The 12653-nt window shown below is 49.3% G+C and overlaps 3 protein-coding genes across 3 annotated transcripts; 2 read left to right on the forward strand and 1 right to left on the reverse strand.

Annotated features, from left to right (window-relative positions):
• Positions 1-184: 184 nt before the first annotated feature.
• ANOM_004325 (putative plasma membrane phosphate transporter Pho87) lies at positions 185-5991 on the forward strand (the record flags this gene model as incomplete). Its single annotated transcript, XM_015549582.1, has 9 exons — positions 185-523; positions 609-947; positions 1034-1452; positions 2488-2886; positions 3117-4344; positions 4402-4746; positions 4801-5409; positions 5472-5577; positions 5636-5991. 9 exons carry the CDS (start codon positions 185-187, stop codon positions 5779-5781), a joined length of 3930 nt encoding a protein of 1309 aa, XP_015408883.1. The 3' UTR covers positions 5782-5991.
• A 115-nt stretch (positions 5992-6106) lies between these two features.
• On the reverse strand, positions 6107-7198 carry ANOM_004326 (uncharacterized protein; the record flags this gene model as incomplete). The annotated part of the gene is made up of 2 exons (XM_015549583.1): positions 6107-6438; positions 6503-7198. The coding sequence occupies 2 exons, from the start codon at positions 7196-7198 to the stop codon at positions 6289-6291; spliced, it is 846 nt and encodes a 281-aa protein (XP_015408881.1). The 3' UTR covers positions 6107-6288.
• Positions 7199-8380: 1182 nt separating this feature from the next.
• ANOM_004327 (40S ribosomal eS8 domain-containing protein) lies at positions 8381-12567 on the forward strand (the record flags this gene model as incomplete). The annotated part of the gene is made up of 5 exons (XM_015549584.1): positions 8381-8907; positions 9613-9682; positions 10122-10816; positions 11707-11799; positions 11868-12567. Coding segments are annotated over 5 exons (1887 nt in total), but the record flags the coding sequence as incomplete, so codon positions are not given.
• Between the last annotated feature and the right edge of the window lie 86 nt (positions 12568-12653).

Below are 12653 nucleotides of genomic sequence, written 5' to 3' on the forward strand. Positions count from 1 at the left end.
ACTGGAACTGTATGACTTCATCATTTTTCAGGAGCCTGTCCATTCTTGGCGGGTGATGACTAAGCCGTCGTGGAGAGGAAAATCGTTCGCCGAATTCCCAAAGCAGAGGGCGAACGAGATCATTGTCGGTTCAGCCATAGTCCACCCTTGACTCCAGATCAACCTTAGAAGAGTGCGTTCCGGCATGCCACCCCGTCTCAACATTTTCAACGCGAGGACCGCTGTCCCGGTCTTTCGCCAAACCTCTGTCAACGTTTCCCGACCCAGTATCGCTACTACTATCAACAGCAACCGATCCGCCCGCCATGGCTTGAAAACAGGCCTGTCGTCCTCGACGCGAATGCAGAAGAGATGGAACTCCTCAGCGTCGGGAGGAGACAACTCGGAGAGGCCAAAGGCTCCCACGGAGGACCCGTTACCTCACGTTAGCGAGGAGGCCGCGGAGATAAGTAAGATCATGGACAAGAAATGCGACGGCACTCCCGCCAGTCCGGAGTTGGAGCAAGGAACGCCTATCTCAGAGGTAAGCCACCTCGGTGTGATCTCTCTATGCCTCCGTTGCTCCGATTGTTGGGAAATCAAACAATCCTATTAACTTTTCCGTGTAGATCCTCCAACGGGACAAAGAAGCCCAGAAACACATGCCAAAGGTCATGCAAGACCAGATCAAATCATCGACTGGTACTCGCTCGTTTTCGACATCCACTCGCCGGAGCCAGGCAGAACTACATGGCCAAGGAAAGAGCTTCGATGAGCAGACTGCCGCAGTGATGGCCAGCATGATTTCGCAGGTCAACCAGCAGGCTGAGGAACTTCATGACGGGATCAAGTTTGACCCTGTCGAGACTCTTCCCAAGACAGAGAACTTTCGCACAAGATATGACTCGCTGCTTGAACAATTTACCAAACTCTTAATGACGGACGGCAAGTTGAGTAGGGCCCAGAAGGTACGTGAAACCCTTGGGGTTAGATCATTGCTCTACTTTTACGTACAAAATACATGGTGAAGATACTAAGTCATGTTGCTGTGCAGGATATGGCGTTCATTCTGGACCACCTTCGGACTGCCTCTCCGCCTCAGCCTAACCCCAAGCGGCCTCTGCTTCCTGGACCTCCCGCCCCACAACTTCCACTGAACCCTGTCCTATATCTCACCTTGATTGTCGACTCCGTCGCTCCTCTGGTCAAGATTCGCCAGCAGAAAGGTATCGCCGGTGGTGGTGCATCGGTGCAGATTCCGGTTCCGCTTGCACTGAGACAACGCCGCAGGACAGCGATCAAATGGATTATCGATGGCTCTGATAAACGACGTGACAGCAAGTTTGCGCAGCGAGTAGCCAACGAGCTTGTTGCGGTTGCAGAGGGCCGCAGTGGTGTGTGGGACAAGAGAGAGCAGCAGCACAAGCTCGGTATCGCAGGCCGGTCGAATCTCGGCATGGTCGGTGGTCGTCGGTAGGCTGACTTACATGCCTACATACAGACGCCGTGACAGGCTGGCATTGCAATTGCGAGTTATTGCGGTACTGCATTCGATGAGATTTTTCTCTTTCTTCGTTTCGGAAATTAGATGGAAGATGCGGGATCTCTTTCCTTTCTGTATTTTATTATGGACTCTTTCAAGCACCTGATGCATCTGTATAGGTAGTGTTTTTACGTTTATTATTTATCATAGTGAAAGTGATTCTTGTGGTTTGTTAATTCACTATGGTTGCTTATTTGTAGACGGGAGCATGTATGGACGGAGTACCCAGTATATATTTTTGGAGCGGTCTCGGCCCCAATGAAAAGACCAGTGTCATGTTAACTGTGCATGACAAGCATAGTGGTGGTCAAGTGATGACCTTTTCAGAAGCGACAAATACTTTGGGGAAGGACAAGTTGGAAACTCGGTGATACGTCAAGTCCGATATATCAGTTCCCTCACAGCCAAGGGAATCCTTCTCGTAATATGTTTTCATTCTATGGGTCAAAAATCTAGCTGGTGAGTTATCGGGACTTGAACGCTTTCCCTTTTCCAGGTCGATTATTCGTCGACTCCAACGGATGACGAGGAAGCTAACCTTATTGGGCAATCCCCTTGTCAGCTGCAGGAACGTGACTTCATGTCGAGAATCCCCATTTGGTCGGGTCTCTTCCCGCAAATTCAACCTCTCGGTGTCTACTCAAGGGGGGAAGCAAAGCGATAGGAAAACTCCTTCGTGTTCTCTGTGGACTATGATACTACATTAAGTATCGATGCATGTACTGTCTGGCCCCCCGATATCGCTATCCTCCTGGTTCTGTACATAGTATTCTCCGACGTGCAACGTGTGATGGGATTCACTATTTACTAGTGTGCCACCGAACACTTCAAGCGGCCTAACACCCGCACAACATTGGACAACGAACGAATCCCATCCCCTCCCCTTGCTCGGTTCTTCTTTTCCTGTCCACCGTGTCGTCGCATGCTGGTGGGCCGAAAGTGGCACGCATCGCTTCTGCGACCAGTGCCTCACCCGACGATATCGACGTGACCAGTCGCCCCCGCTTATCTGGCCAGGATATAGAGCTCGTGGAGTATCCTGTCCCACCCTCCACTTCGACCAGGGCCTGGCAGTCACACACCGGATCTCAGGAATTTGATTCTCGACCGATCGGTCATCGCCAATTACTTGATCGTACTTCTCAAACGGGAACGCTCGGGCATTCCGATCCCAATTCCCGCCAAACTCGTCAGCAAGTCCAGTGGGACAAGCCAATTCGCCTCAAGTATTGGGTAGAGGCAGTTCGTCGTCGCTCACGGTTTCCGGAGCCCCAGTCCAAGATGAAGTTTTCTCATAGTATCCAATTCAATGCGGTTCCCGAATGGAGCTCGTACTATCTTGCGTACAGCAACCTCAAGAAATTGTAGGTCTTCATAACTTCTCTCAACCCCCTCGCTCTGGCTCAATTGCCATGTTTGTCTCCATTTTCTTCTACCCTGTCTTCGGGGCCCAGGCATAGAGCTATTTTCTAGCTGGGATCGTTTTGCATGCAAGGGGGAGCAATTTGTCACTCTACACTCGGGAAATGTTACGCCTCTTTGACCTGAAAGAATTTGCCTGTGTGGATTGCTCACTGTGTTATCTGTATTCTAGGATCTACACTCTGGAACAACAAGTCCGCAAAGCCGGTGGGCAAGCCCAAGCTGATGTCGAGTCGGCTCCTTTGCTAGATAGTACTCCGAATACCGATGCGATATTTCGGAAAGCTCTAGACGCTGAGCTAGAGAAAATATGCACCTTCTACCAGGACAAAGAGCTAGAGATCCTCAAGGAAGTTGAAGAGGTGATCAGAGATGCGGAGGAGTATGCTTCGGAGGCCGATGGGATTAATGTGGACCCAATGAGCGAGCATATGACCAAGACAAGGACGATGAGTTCCGGTTCTCGGCGGCGTTCTGGAAATGGGTATCATGATTTCCCACTAAATCAAGATCGGCGCCGTAGCAGCGCTACCGACTCCGTCGTGGATGATGATGACGACGCCGATAGTGACGACGAACATTTGTCGGTGCAGAATGGGAGGCGCGTATCTCATGGCGCCGGTTCTACTAATCCTGATGATGGTCGAACAGATTACATGGGCGAATCTGGCCATATGGGAGATTCGAGGGTCGCGAGATCTAATAGAGCTCAGGTTGAGCATTTTGGTGATCCAAAGGTCTTAGAACTGTACAATTCAGGGCTTTCTTTGAAGAAACGGGCAGTGGATGCATACGTCTCTCTTTGTGGGCTGAAGTCGTACATTCAGCTGAACAAAACCGGGTTCTCAAAGGCTTTGAAGAAGTACGATAAGATCCTCGACCGCAGCTTGCGACGGGAGTACATGAACTCAACTGTCTCCTTGGCTTATCCATTCACTGAGTCGACCATGTCAAGGGTGGAAACAGACATCCGCAAGATCGAAATGGTCTACGCGGATGTTGTCACGACCGGTGATTTGTCACTCGCAAGGCGAGAGCTTCGGCTACACTTGAGGGAGCATGTAGTCTGGGAGAGAAACACAGTCTGGAGGGAAATGATTGGTATTGAAAGGAAAGCCCAAGCTGCGAACGTTGGTATCCGTAGAACAATCCTGGGGGGAGACGAAGACCCCGCAGCTGCACGACGACAAGGTGACGAGCAGGAAATTTCTCTTACAGAGTTTAGGACGCCTCTGGGCGTCTTTCACCCTCCACAGTGGTTATGCAGCTTGAGCTTTGGAACTCTGGTTCTTGTCCTGGCTGTGTTTGTGACATTACTCACAGTTCCAATAATGGACAAGCCTGAGCAGCAAAACTGTTTGGCAATGCTGATTTTCGTCAGCTTGCTATGGGCCACAGAGGTAAATAATGCGCTCTGCTACCCCATATTACTTTACTGACAAAATGCACGACCACAGGTTATTCCTCTCTTTGTGACGTCTCTGCTGATCCCTTTCCTTGTTGTCTTGCTACGCATCATGAAATCGGAAGAGAAGCCTTACAAACGTCTGGGGCCTAAAGAAGCCACTAGTGCTGCATTCAGTGCTATGTGGACTCCAGTGATAATGCTCTTGCTTGGCGGATTCACCATCGCTGCAGCCTTGTCCAAATATGACATTGCTCGTCGGATGGCAATGTTCGTCTTGAGCAAAGCTGGATCCAGCCCCCGTGTGGTCCTTCTCACGAATATGTTCGTGAGTATGTTTTTGAGCATGTGGATTAGCAACGTGGCTTCGCCCGTCCTCTGCTATTCGATCATCCAGGTAATTTTGGCCCATATCCTACCACATCATCGTTGCTAAACATAATGTTTTCAGCCTCTGCTTCGGAATCTTCCTCCAGATTCGAACTTCGCTAAAGCTCTCGTGTTGGGAATTGCACTGGCCGCGAATGTTGGGGGTGCTGCCTCACCGATCGCCTCACCACAAAATATCATTGCGCTTCAGAACATGCACCCGAGCATCAGCTGGGGCACGTGGTTCTTTGTATCACTCCCCGTCTGTATTATCTCCATCCTGCTGATATGGGCTCTTTTGGTGTTCACATTCCATCCTGGTCGTGGCACCACACTTGTCCCCATTCGGCCGGTTAAAGATAAGTTTTCTGGGGTCCAATGGTTCATCAGCATTGTGACCCTGTCTACCATCGCCCTGTGGTGCGGCAGCCATCAACTTGAGCATGTCTTCGGGGATATGGGCGTAATAGCTATTATCCCGATGGTCCTTTTCTTTGGAACCGGCATTCTCAACAAGGAAGATTTCAACAACTTTCTCTGGACCATTATCATCCTGGCCGCCGGTGGCCTTTGTCTTGGAAAGGCTGTTACGTCTTCCGGTTTGTTACACACTCTCGCGAATGGCATTACCGCCCGTGTGGAACATCTAAGTCTCTATGGCGTCTTGATTGTGTTCTCCGTCCTGATTCTTGTCATGGCCACGTTCATCTCCACACTGTTGCGGCACTTATCATTCTGCCTCTCGTTCGACAGATCGGCGTCGGCATGGAGGATCCACACCCCAATCTGTTGGTGATGGCTAGCGCTCTTATGTGCTCTGTTGCTATGGCTTTGCCGACCAGTGGTTTCCCTAACATGAGTATGGTCTCCTTTCCTTTTTAGGCTTCGATAATAACTTCTTGCTAACCTTATCTTAGCCGCCATTATGACCGAGGTTCCGCAAACCGGCCAACGATACCTCCAAGTCCACCACTTTTTTACCAGGGGCATCCCTGCCAGTCTGATGGCGTGGGCCGTTATCGTCACGATCGGCTATGCTCTCATGTACATAGCTGGGCTATGATATGACCTCTGGCTCCCTACACTCCCTTTTCTCTTTTTTTTCTCTCTCTCTCCCCAAATGAGTTACGATATATATATTATTCACATTTGGGAGGTTATGTGATACCTTTTTTCACAATATGAGGTATATTTAGGGCATCACAATGTGTGGTAGATGGAGTACAAATAGAACGGTAGAAAGGGTATACTTATTTCAAACATATACTGGTCTCGATATTTACATACATATATTGAATCAACGGTTATGCCTTGTTTTGTTTTACATTTTTCGTCTTATGGCTTCTTTCTCTTTCTTTTATCTGATGAGATTCAAGAATATATAATTGCAATTCATTAATAACCCATTCCACGCACTCAACGACTTAACCATGATCATAGTCAAGCCTGGAATTAATATACATGCAAGCATCGCACCAACGGAAGGAAAGGAGAGAACGTTGCTCATGCCATCATATAACCAACGCTAATAAGTATATAGCTCAAGGGGAACAAAAGGAGAAAGGACCATCTAATCTGCGATTATCGACGAGGAAGAGGCAACAATATACGCAGGCGGAGGGAAGTGGAACAGTAACATGGTATCGAAAAATTTCATGAGAGCCGACGAAGTGGGATATGTGCTTTTTCTATTAAGCGCGTTCATGATCGTTTTTAGTTGCTGTTATGTAGAGTTAGCTTGATATTTTTAGGCGCAAAGGTAAGGGAGGGGGGAAGAGTTGAACTGACAGTAAGCCGAGGGTTAGATCACCGTGGATCTTAGCCTTGAGTTGCACTTCGATATCCAGGTTCAGGTCCAGCCGCAACCGCAGCTGTTCGTCCTTGCCACCGCTATCTTCCTGTCCTTCCCCTTTGTTGCCGCCTAGGATGCCTCCCACAGCTTTGCCGGCGGTGTTGGTCACGCCGTTGACGGCATTGCCGGCTGTATTTTGTACGAGGTCACCGGCCTGGTCTATACCACCGAGGCCGCCGAGGGGACCGCCATCTTGTTGCTGGCGACGTGAGCGGCGCTGACGACGAGGCTTCTCCACAGCGGTGTTATCCATGTCGCCGCGGTTGATGTTCTCAGTATCCGAGTCCTGTTGGTACTTCTGTGGGCGGGGTTTCCTTGGACGCCGCTGAGGTTCTTCTTTTTGAGGCTGGGGTTGAGGTTCGGGCTCGGCTTCTGACTGAGGCTCTTGCTTGGGTTCAGTGTCAGGTTGGGATTCTTCTTGTGGCTTAGGGTCGGGCTCGGGGTCTTGTTTAGACTCGTTGTCCGACTTGGGTTCTTGTTTAGGCTCAGCGTCAGAGTGAGACTCTTGCTTGGGTTCAACGTCCTGCTCCTCCTTGGGCTGAGGGGACCCCAGGTTGTTATTCTCTTCCTCGGGGTTATTGTTCTCTTGCTGAGGGGGTTGAGGGTTGTTATCCTCTTTGTCGGACATGTTGAGAAGGAAGGCGAGGGATTATATTCTGTGCTAGCGGTCTAGTGCTCGTGATATAGTGTTAAAACATGGTCACATCGTCCAATATCATTTATATGATGCGAGCGTCTTGCATGGTTGGCAACCGGCCGCCCACAGTCGACGTCAGCTATGACCATCTCTGATCGATTGGATTGGGCCAAGGGCCAAAGCGAAGATCAACGGCGTCATCAGTGCGACAAGAGGGAGGAGGGTGGGAGCCAAACATGATTGAAGCGTTGAATATTGAAGCCCGTTCAGAATGACGTCGACTTACACAAGGGTGTCTCAGCCTTTTTTTGTTTAGCCTTGGAAGGTGGGCTACAGTGAAAGATCGCCGGCATTCGCAGTGGTGTTTAATCTCTTTAGCGGCAGATGCGTTGCCAGATAGGCCAATGAAACAAGGCCGGAGAATTACCGTGTGTCTCCATATTTGCTGGTCCACCTTGAGTCTTGACCACTAACTGGGGGGATGACGCCACGCACGTCAGATCATCATACAATCTATCGAGAGAATGGTGGGCCAGAAGCGACTTTTGATGTTCCGATTGTGATAGACCATACCGTCAAAGAAAGACGGAGATGCGTTGCTGTTTGTGATTTTGATTCCCTGGTTCCCGCGGCTTCTTTTCGCGTGGGAAAGTAAAGAAAGCGCCATTGATCCGCGGTTCGCATCCGAACAAAAGCCGGTGGAATCATCAGTCAATGTAATTCTGTCGGTGGCTGCGATAATTATGGAACAGCATGTTATCCTTGGAACGGTGACAGGGGGGACCCGCCTCTTGACAACATATTGCTGTCAATCACCCTCCATGGGCTACGTTATCGTCCCCAGAGTTTGTCCCGTCCGTCTGACCCTCCAGGTCTGACACAAGAACAGTAGCGCCACGCTGATTAGCTGCACTGCCGGTGATCTTGCAGGTAGAGGTACACAGACAACGTCATGCTCATGGCGAGGGGGGGAATTCGTAGGTGGCTGTTCTTCGCTGGCCCCATCGTACAGAAGAACGACCTTCATCGTCTAGCCGCACTGGCAAATATCCTCCCAAGTTCCTCTGTTGCTCAACAGTTTCCCCCCCTACACTTCTAGACGTATTTAGTTTCCGATAGTATTTCCGATTATAGGTTTTACTTCTCGTTTTGACTCAGTATTGTGATTCAAGCGCATCGCCGGTTATCGCGCCCTTCTCCTTGCCTGCAATTCGATCCTCTCCTGAATCCTTATCGATACCTCTCAGCATGGCCACTGCAGAGAAAAAGAAAGAAGAACAACCTGCCATTCAGCCGGACGAGTACTCGGATGGCGATTACGATACAGATGACTATTCACTGTCCGAAGACGAGCAGGATCAGAAACCCCAGCGTCCGAACCGACAGCAAGCTCGACGACGCCGACAGCAGCAACGCAAGCGTCAAAACGACGAGTATGAGGATGAAAGTGACTATCTTTCCGATGAATACGATGACGATGACTATGATGATGCGGATCAGGGCAATGCCATGCAGCCATATAAGCGCGGCACACAGTCCCTAACACAGGGCACGATCACAAACGGAGCCATGACGGACGCTCCAGGACAAGGGAAAAACGATGATGAGCAGGATGGCCTCAAACTGAAACTGGAGCTGAACCTTGACATCGAGGTAGAACTCAAAGCCCACATTCACGGAGACTTGACACTGTCGTTGCTGTAAGTATCTCATTTCGTTTGGTTTTCAGAAAAGACCCGAGCACCATCAGTCAATTCCACCCGACTCAACATAGAATAGGACCTAACCTATCAATCGCAGTGCATGATTGGGGAAAATGTTAATTTCGCCTCTTTTATTAGCTCTTGACCGCCTCGTCCCTCGGATCGACGAACATGTCTGGCATGAAGTTTATGATAATGTTCCGGGGAAACAGCAACCTGTTCTGCATGTTTCCTGTTTGTTCAATAGAGTCCTGCGCTCAGGTAATGTTTTCTTCTTTTTGCTGTTTTGGTGCATAATTACTATACTCCACCTGTTGGTATGATTAATTGCATGTGTCTCATATTGGTATTTGTGTTCCGGCTTGAAAATCTTGGCTTCTGGTTGCTTTGCTGTCTCCATTATTATTTTTCAGACATATATACTTGATTCCTGATGTTAGTTATCTTCATTGCGAACTTCAAGCGTGCAGAATATAGCGAATGGTTTAGAGATCAATGACACAATCTAAACTCAAAGCGGCCTCATTGACCCACGATAGATCCTGACAAGACTGGATGAGTCACGTAAGCTCTGGTGGAGTCAGTATAGCCGGTTCAGGCGTGATATAGAAGGGAGTTGGGCCCTTCTACACGATGGTGTAATGCTTCTCTTCGGTTTCAATGTGTGTAGGCAAATGAGACCGGATGACTGCTAGATTGTAGGCTCGAAATAACTCGAAAAGAGTATAAGCTCTGGACAACCACATGGTTCAACCAACAGGTCACCACGGAAGTATGTGAGATATCTATATATCTATATATATAGTATAAAGGGTGATGGAGGATTCGTGTTCTACTGTGGAAGGGAGTCGAAGAGAGACATGATGGGCAAAGCGATTCCTAAACAGGAAATAGACATCACGTGCGATTACATTCTGGTAGCAGATCAATCGCATTGCATACCTAAAACGTCTCAAGTACCTGGATTCGAGCTTATCTACCCTAAAGCTAAAAGGTAAGTAGACTACGTACCGAGAAAGGGAAGCACATGAGCATCGCAACCATCCGAACGTTAGTGTCTTTATAGAAGCCGAGGTAGAAGCTTGGCATTACCCAACGGCGTCAACTACTTAACTCCTGAAGCGGAGTACCTGACGAACTGGAGGTACATACATTCTAACCTCCATTCAGACTGTCTCAAGACCTGAAAAGCACCGGAGTTCAATTGAAAGACCCACCTAACAGCAACAATGGCCGCATCCAACGACGACAAATCTGCGTCGAGCAAAAACTTCATTATCAACCACATGAACGCAGACCACCAGAAATCGCTGGCGATGTACCTCCGCGTCTATTGCCAGGTCGCCGATGGAGACGCCAAAGCCGCACGATTGGAAGACATCACTCTGTCTGATCTGCTCATCAGCGCCAAGGGCACCCGCTACAGCGTGCCCCTAGATCCACCCATGAAAACACTTTCCGATACTCGACAGCGCGTGGTGGCAATGCACAAGGAGTGTCTTGAACGGCTAGGGCTTTCGGATATCATCATCAAAGAGTATAGAGCACCCCGAGGGTGGGAGGCCATAAACTTTGCTGTGGTCGTAGCTACGTTAATTGTGTTTTCTCGACGCAGCAATTTCTTGCCTGGGTCATTGCTCTACGAGACGGCTGGCCTTGACAGGTTCCCAGCATTCACTCAGTTTTGTCACACCGTCCAGCCCATTCCAGGTACGCTTCTGCTGGGCATTCATGCTATTGAAGTGGTTCTGCTTTCGGTGAAGCGCTTGAAACCTCACGGGGTGCCGTTTTTGTCCGGTGTATGGTTTGCGTGGGTAGCAACCATTATGATTGAGGGGGTATTTGCATTCCGGAGATTTGATCGGATGGTGAAGGAAGAGCAAGTGAAGAAGGAGCATCGCAAGTAGTAAGCAGATGCTCTAGTTACATGTGGCAAAATGGTCCACATAGGAGGGGAGAACCTAATGGAGTCTTTGCTGGCTCAATTTTTTTTTTTTTCTTTTTTCCTTTGTGGACAAAGGGTTTATGGCTTGAAATGACAGATGAATGTATGTATACATGCTGTTTTTCAGACAGTGTCAAAAGCACAGATGCTGGTTTATTACATTATTATAAGACATTCACCAGAGTAGACTAGTTTATGATCTTCAAACCATTTGGACAATTTCAACGGAAATTCTATAGAAAGGGACAATAAGATTTGTTCAAAAGCGGTCTAGTCGAAAGGTCACGGGGATGGGTGCTATGCCCTATTGGTACTAGCGCGCACTTTGGACTAGGGCAACTTCTCAAGCGAAGGCACACTGCGAAATTCACGATAGTCCGACGACAGCACTTAACTCCACGACCACCCAACGACCCTTGCCCGCTGCGTTCCTGGTGAAGGGCTGCAGGATTAGAGGTGAGTTTACTATCGTCGTTCCAAGTGTTTTCGATCTCCTCTTTTTGGTTTCACCGTTGCATCGAGTGTCGAGCGTTGGTTATCGTGCCGTGTGCCGCTTAGCGATTGAAGTCGATCGGATTAGTTTAAGGGACACAGTCAAGGAGAGAACGGAGAAAGCCGAAGGGGAATATCAACGACGAAAAAGAAAAAACGGAAGAAAATTTTTCACACATCGTCTTGTCTCCGATATACATAAACTATCTGCTTGGGCTTTGCGACCGCTACCAGTGCATTCGACTTGTGACCGCTCGCTTATCTCACGCTCCAACGGGAAACTTGAAGAGGAAACCAAAGCAAACGAAATCACTGCGTCTACGGGTTCTTGATAGCTAATAGTCTGTCGTTGTCCACAGTCCCCTCGAAACAGCAAACATGGGTATTTCTCGCGACTCCCGCCACAAGCGCTCGGCTACCGGTGCGAAGAGGGCCACTTACCGCAAGAAGAGGTATGAATGAACTTGAGCTCAGTGGAATCCAGAGATAAGAGGCCCAAATTCTTACACATTTCCAACAGGGCGTTCGAGAAGGGTCGCCAGGCCGCCAACACCCGTATCGGCTCCAAGAGAATCCACCTGGTCCGCACCCGTGGTGGCAACCGCAAGTTCCGTGCCCTCCGTCTCGACTCCGGTAACTTCTCCTGGGGTTCTGAGGGTATCTCCCGCAAGACCCGTGTCATCGTTGTCGCCTACCACCCTTCCAACAACGAGCTGGTCCGTACCAACACCCTGACCAAGTCGGCCGTTGTCCAGATTGATGCCGCTCCTTTCCGTCAATGGTACGAGGCCCACTACGGCCAGCCCCTCGGCCGTAGACGCCAGCAGAAGACCGAGACCACCGAGGAGAAGAAGAGCAACAGCGTTGTGAAGAAGCAGGCTGAGCGCTTCGCCGAGAGCGGCAAGGTCGAGTCTGCCGTCGAGAGACAGTTCGAGGCCGGTCGTCTCTACGCTGTCATTGCTTCCCGCCCTGGCCAGAGCGGTCGTGTTGACGGTTACATCCTGGAGGGTGATGAGCTTGCTTTCTACCAGAAGGCTATCCGGAAGTAAAAAGGGAAAATCGTGTTGTAAAAGGGTGGTATCGGAGTTTCAGCAATTTTTTCCAGAATACATTTATGATCTCTGGGGCACTACGGGTGCATTGTGTGTAGAGCTCTGAGCTGTCAGCAATGGAATGATCCTCGTTATGTTCTGTCGAATTTGAATAATTTTTCCTTTTCTCTTCCAAAGGTTTTTTTTCTTACAAAAAACTTTTTCCCCACAATCGATACCGTAAAAGTTCTTGTCACCCTTGCCCCTCTCAGGCC

Source organism: Aspergillus nomiae (assembly GCF_001204775.2).
Source record: "Aspergillus nomiae NRRL 13137 chromosome Unknown contig00065, whole genome shotgun sequence".
In the NCBI taxonomy this organism is placed as follows: Eukaryota; Fungi; Ascomycota; class Eurotiomycetes; order Eurotiales; family Aspergillaceae; genus Aspergillus; species Aspergillus nomiae.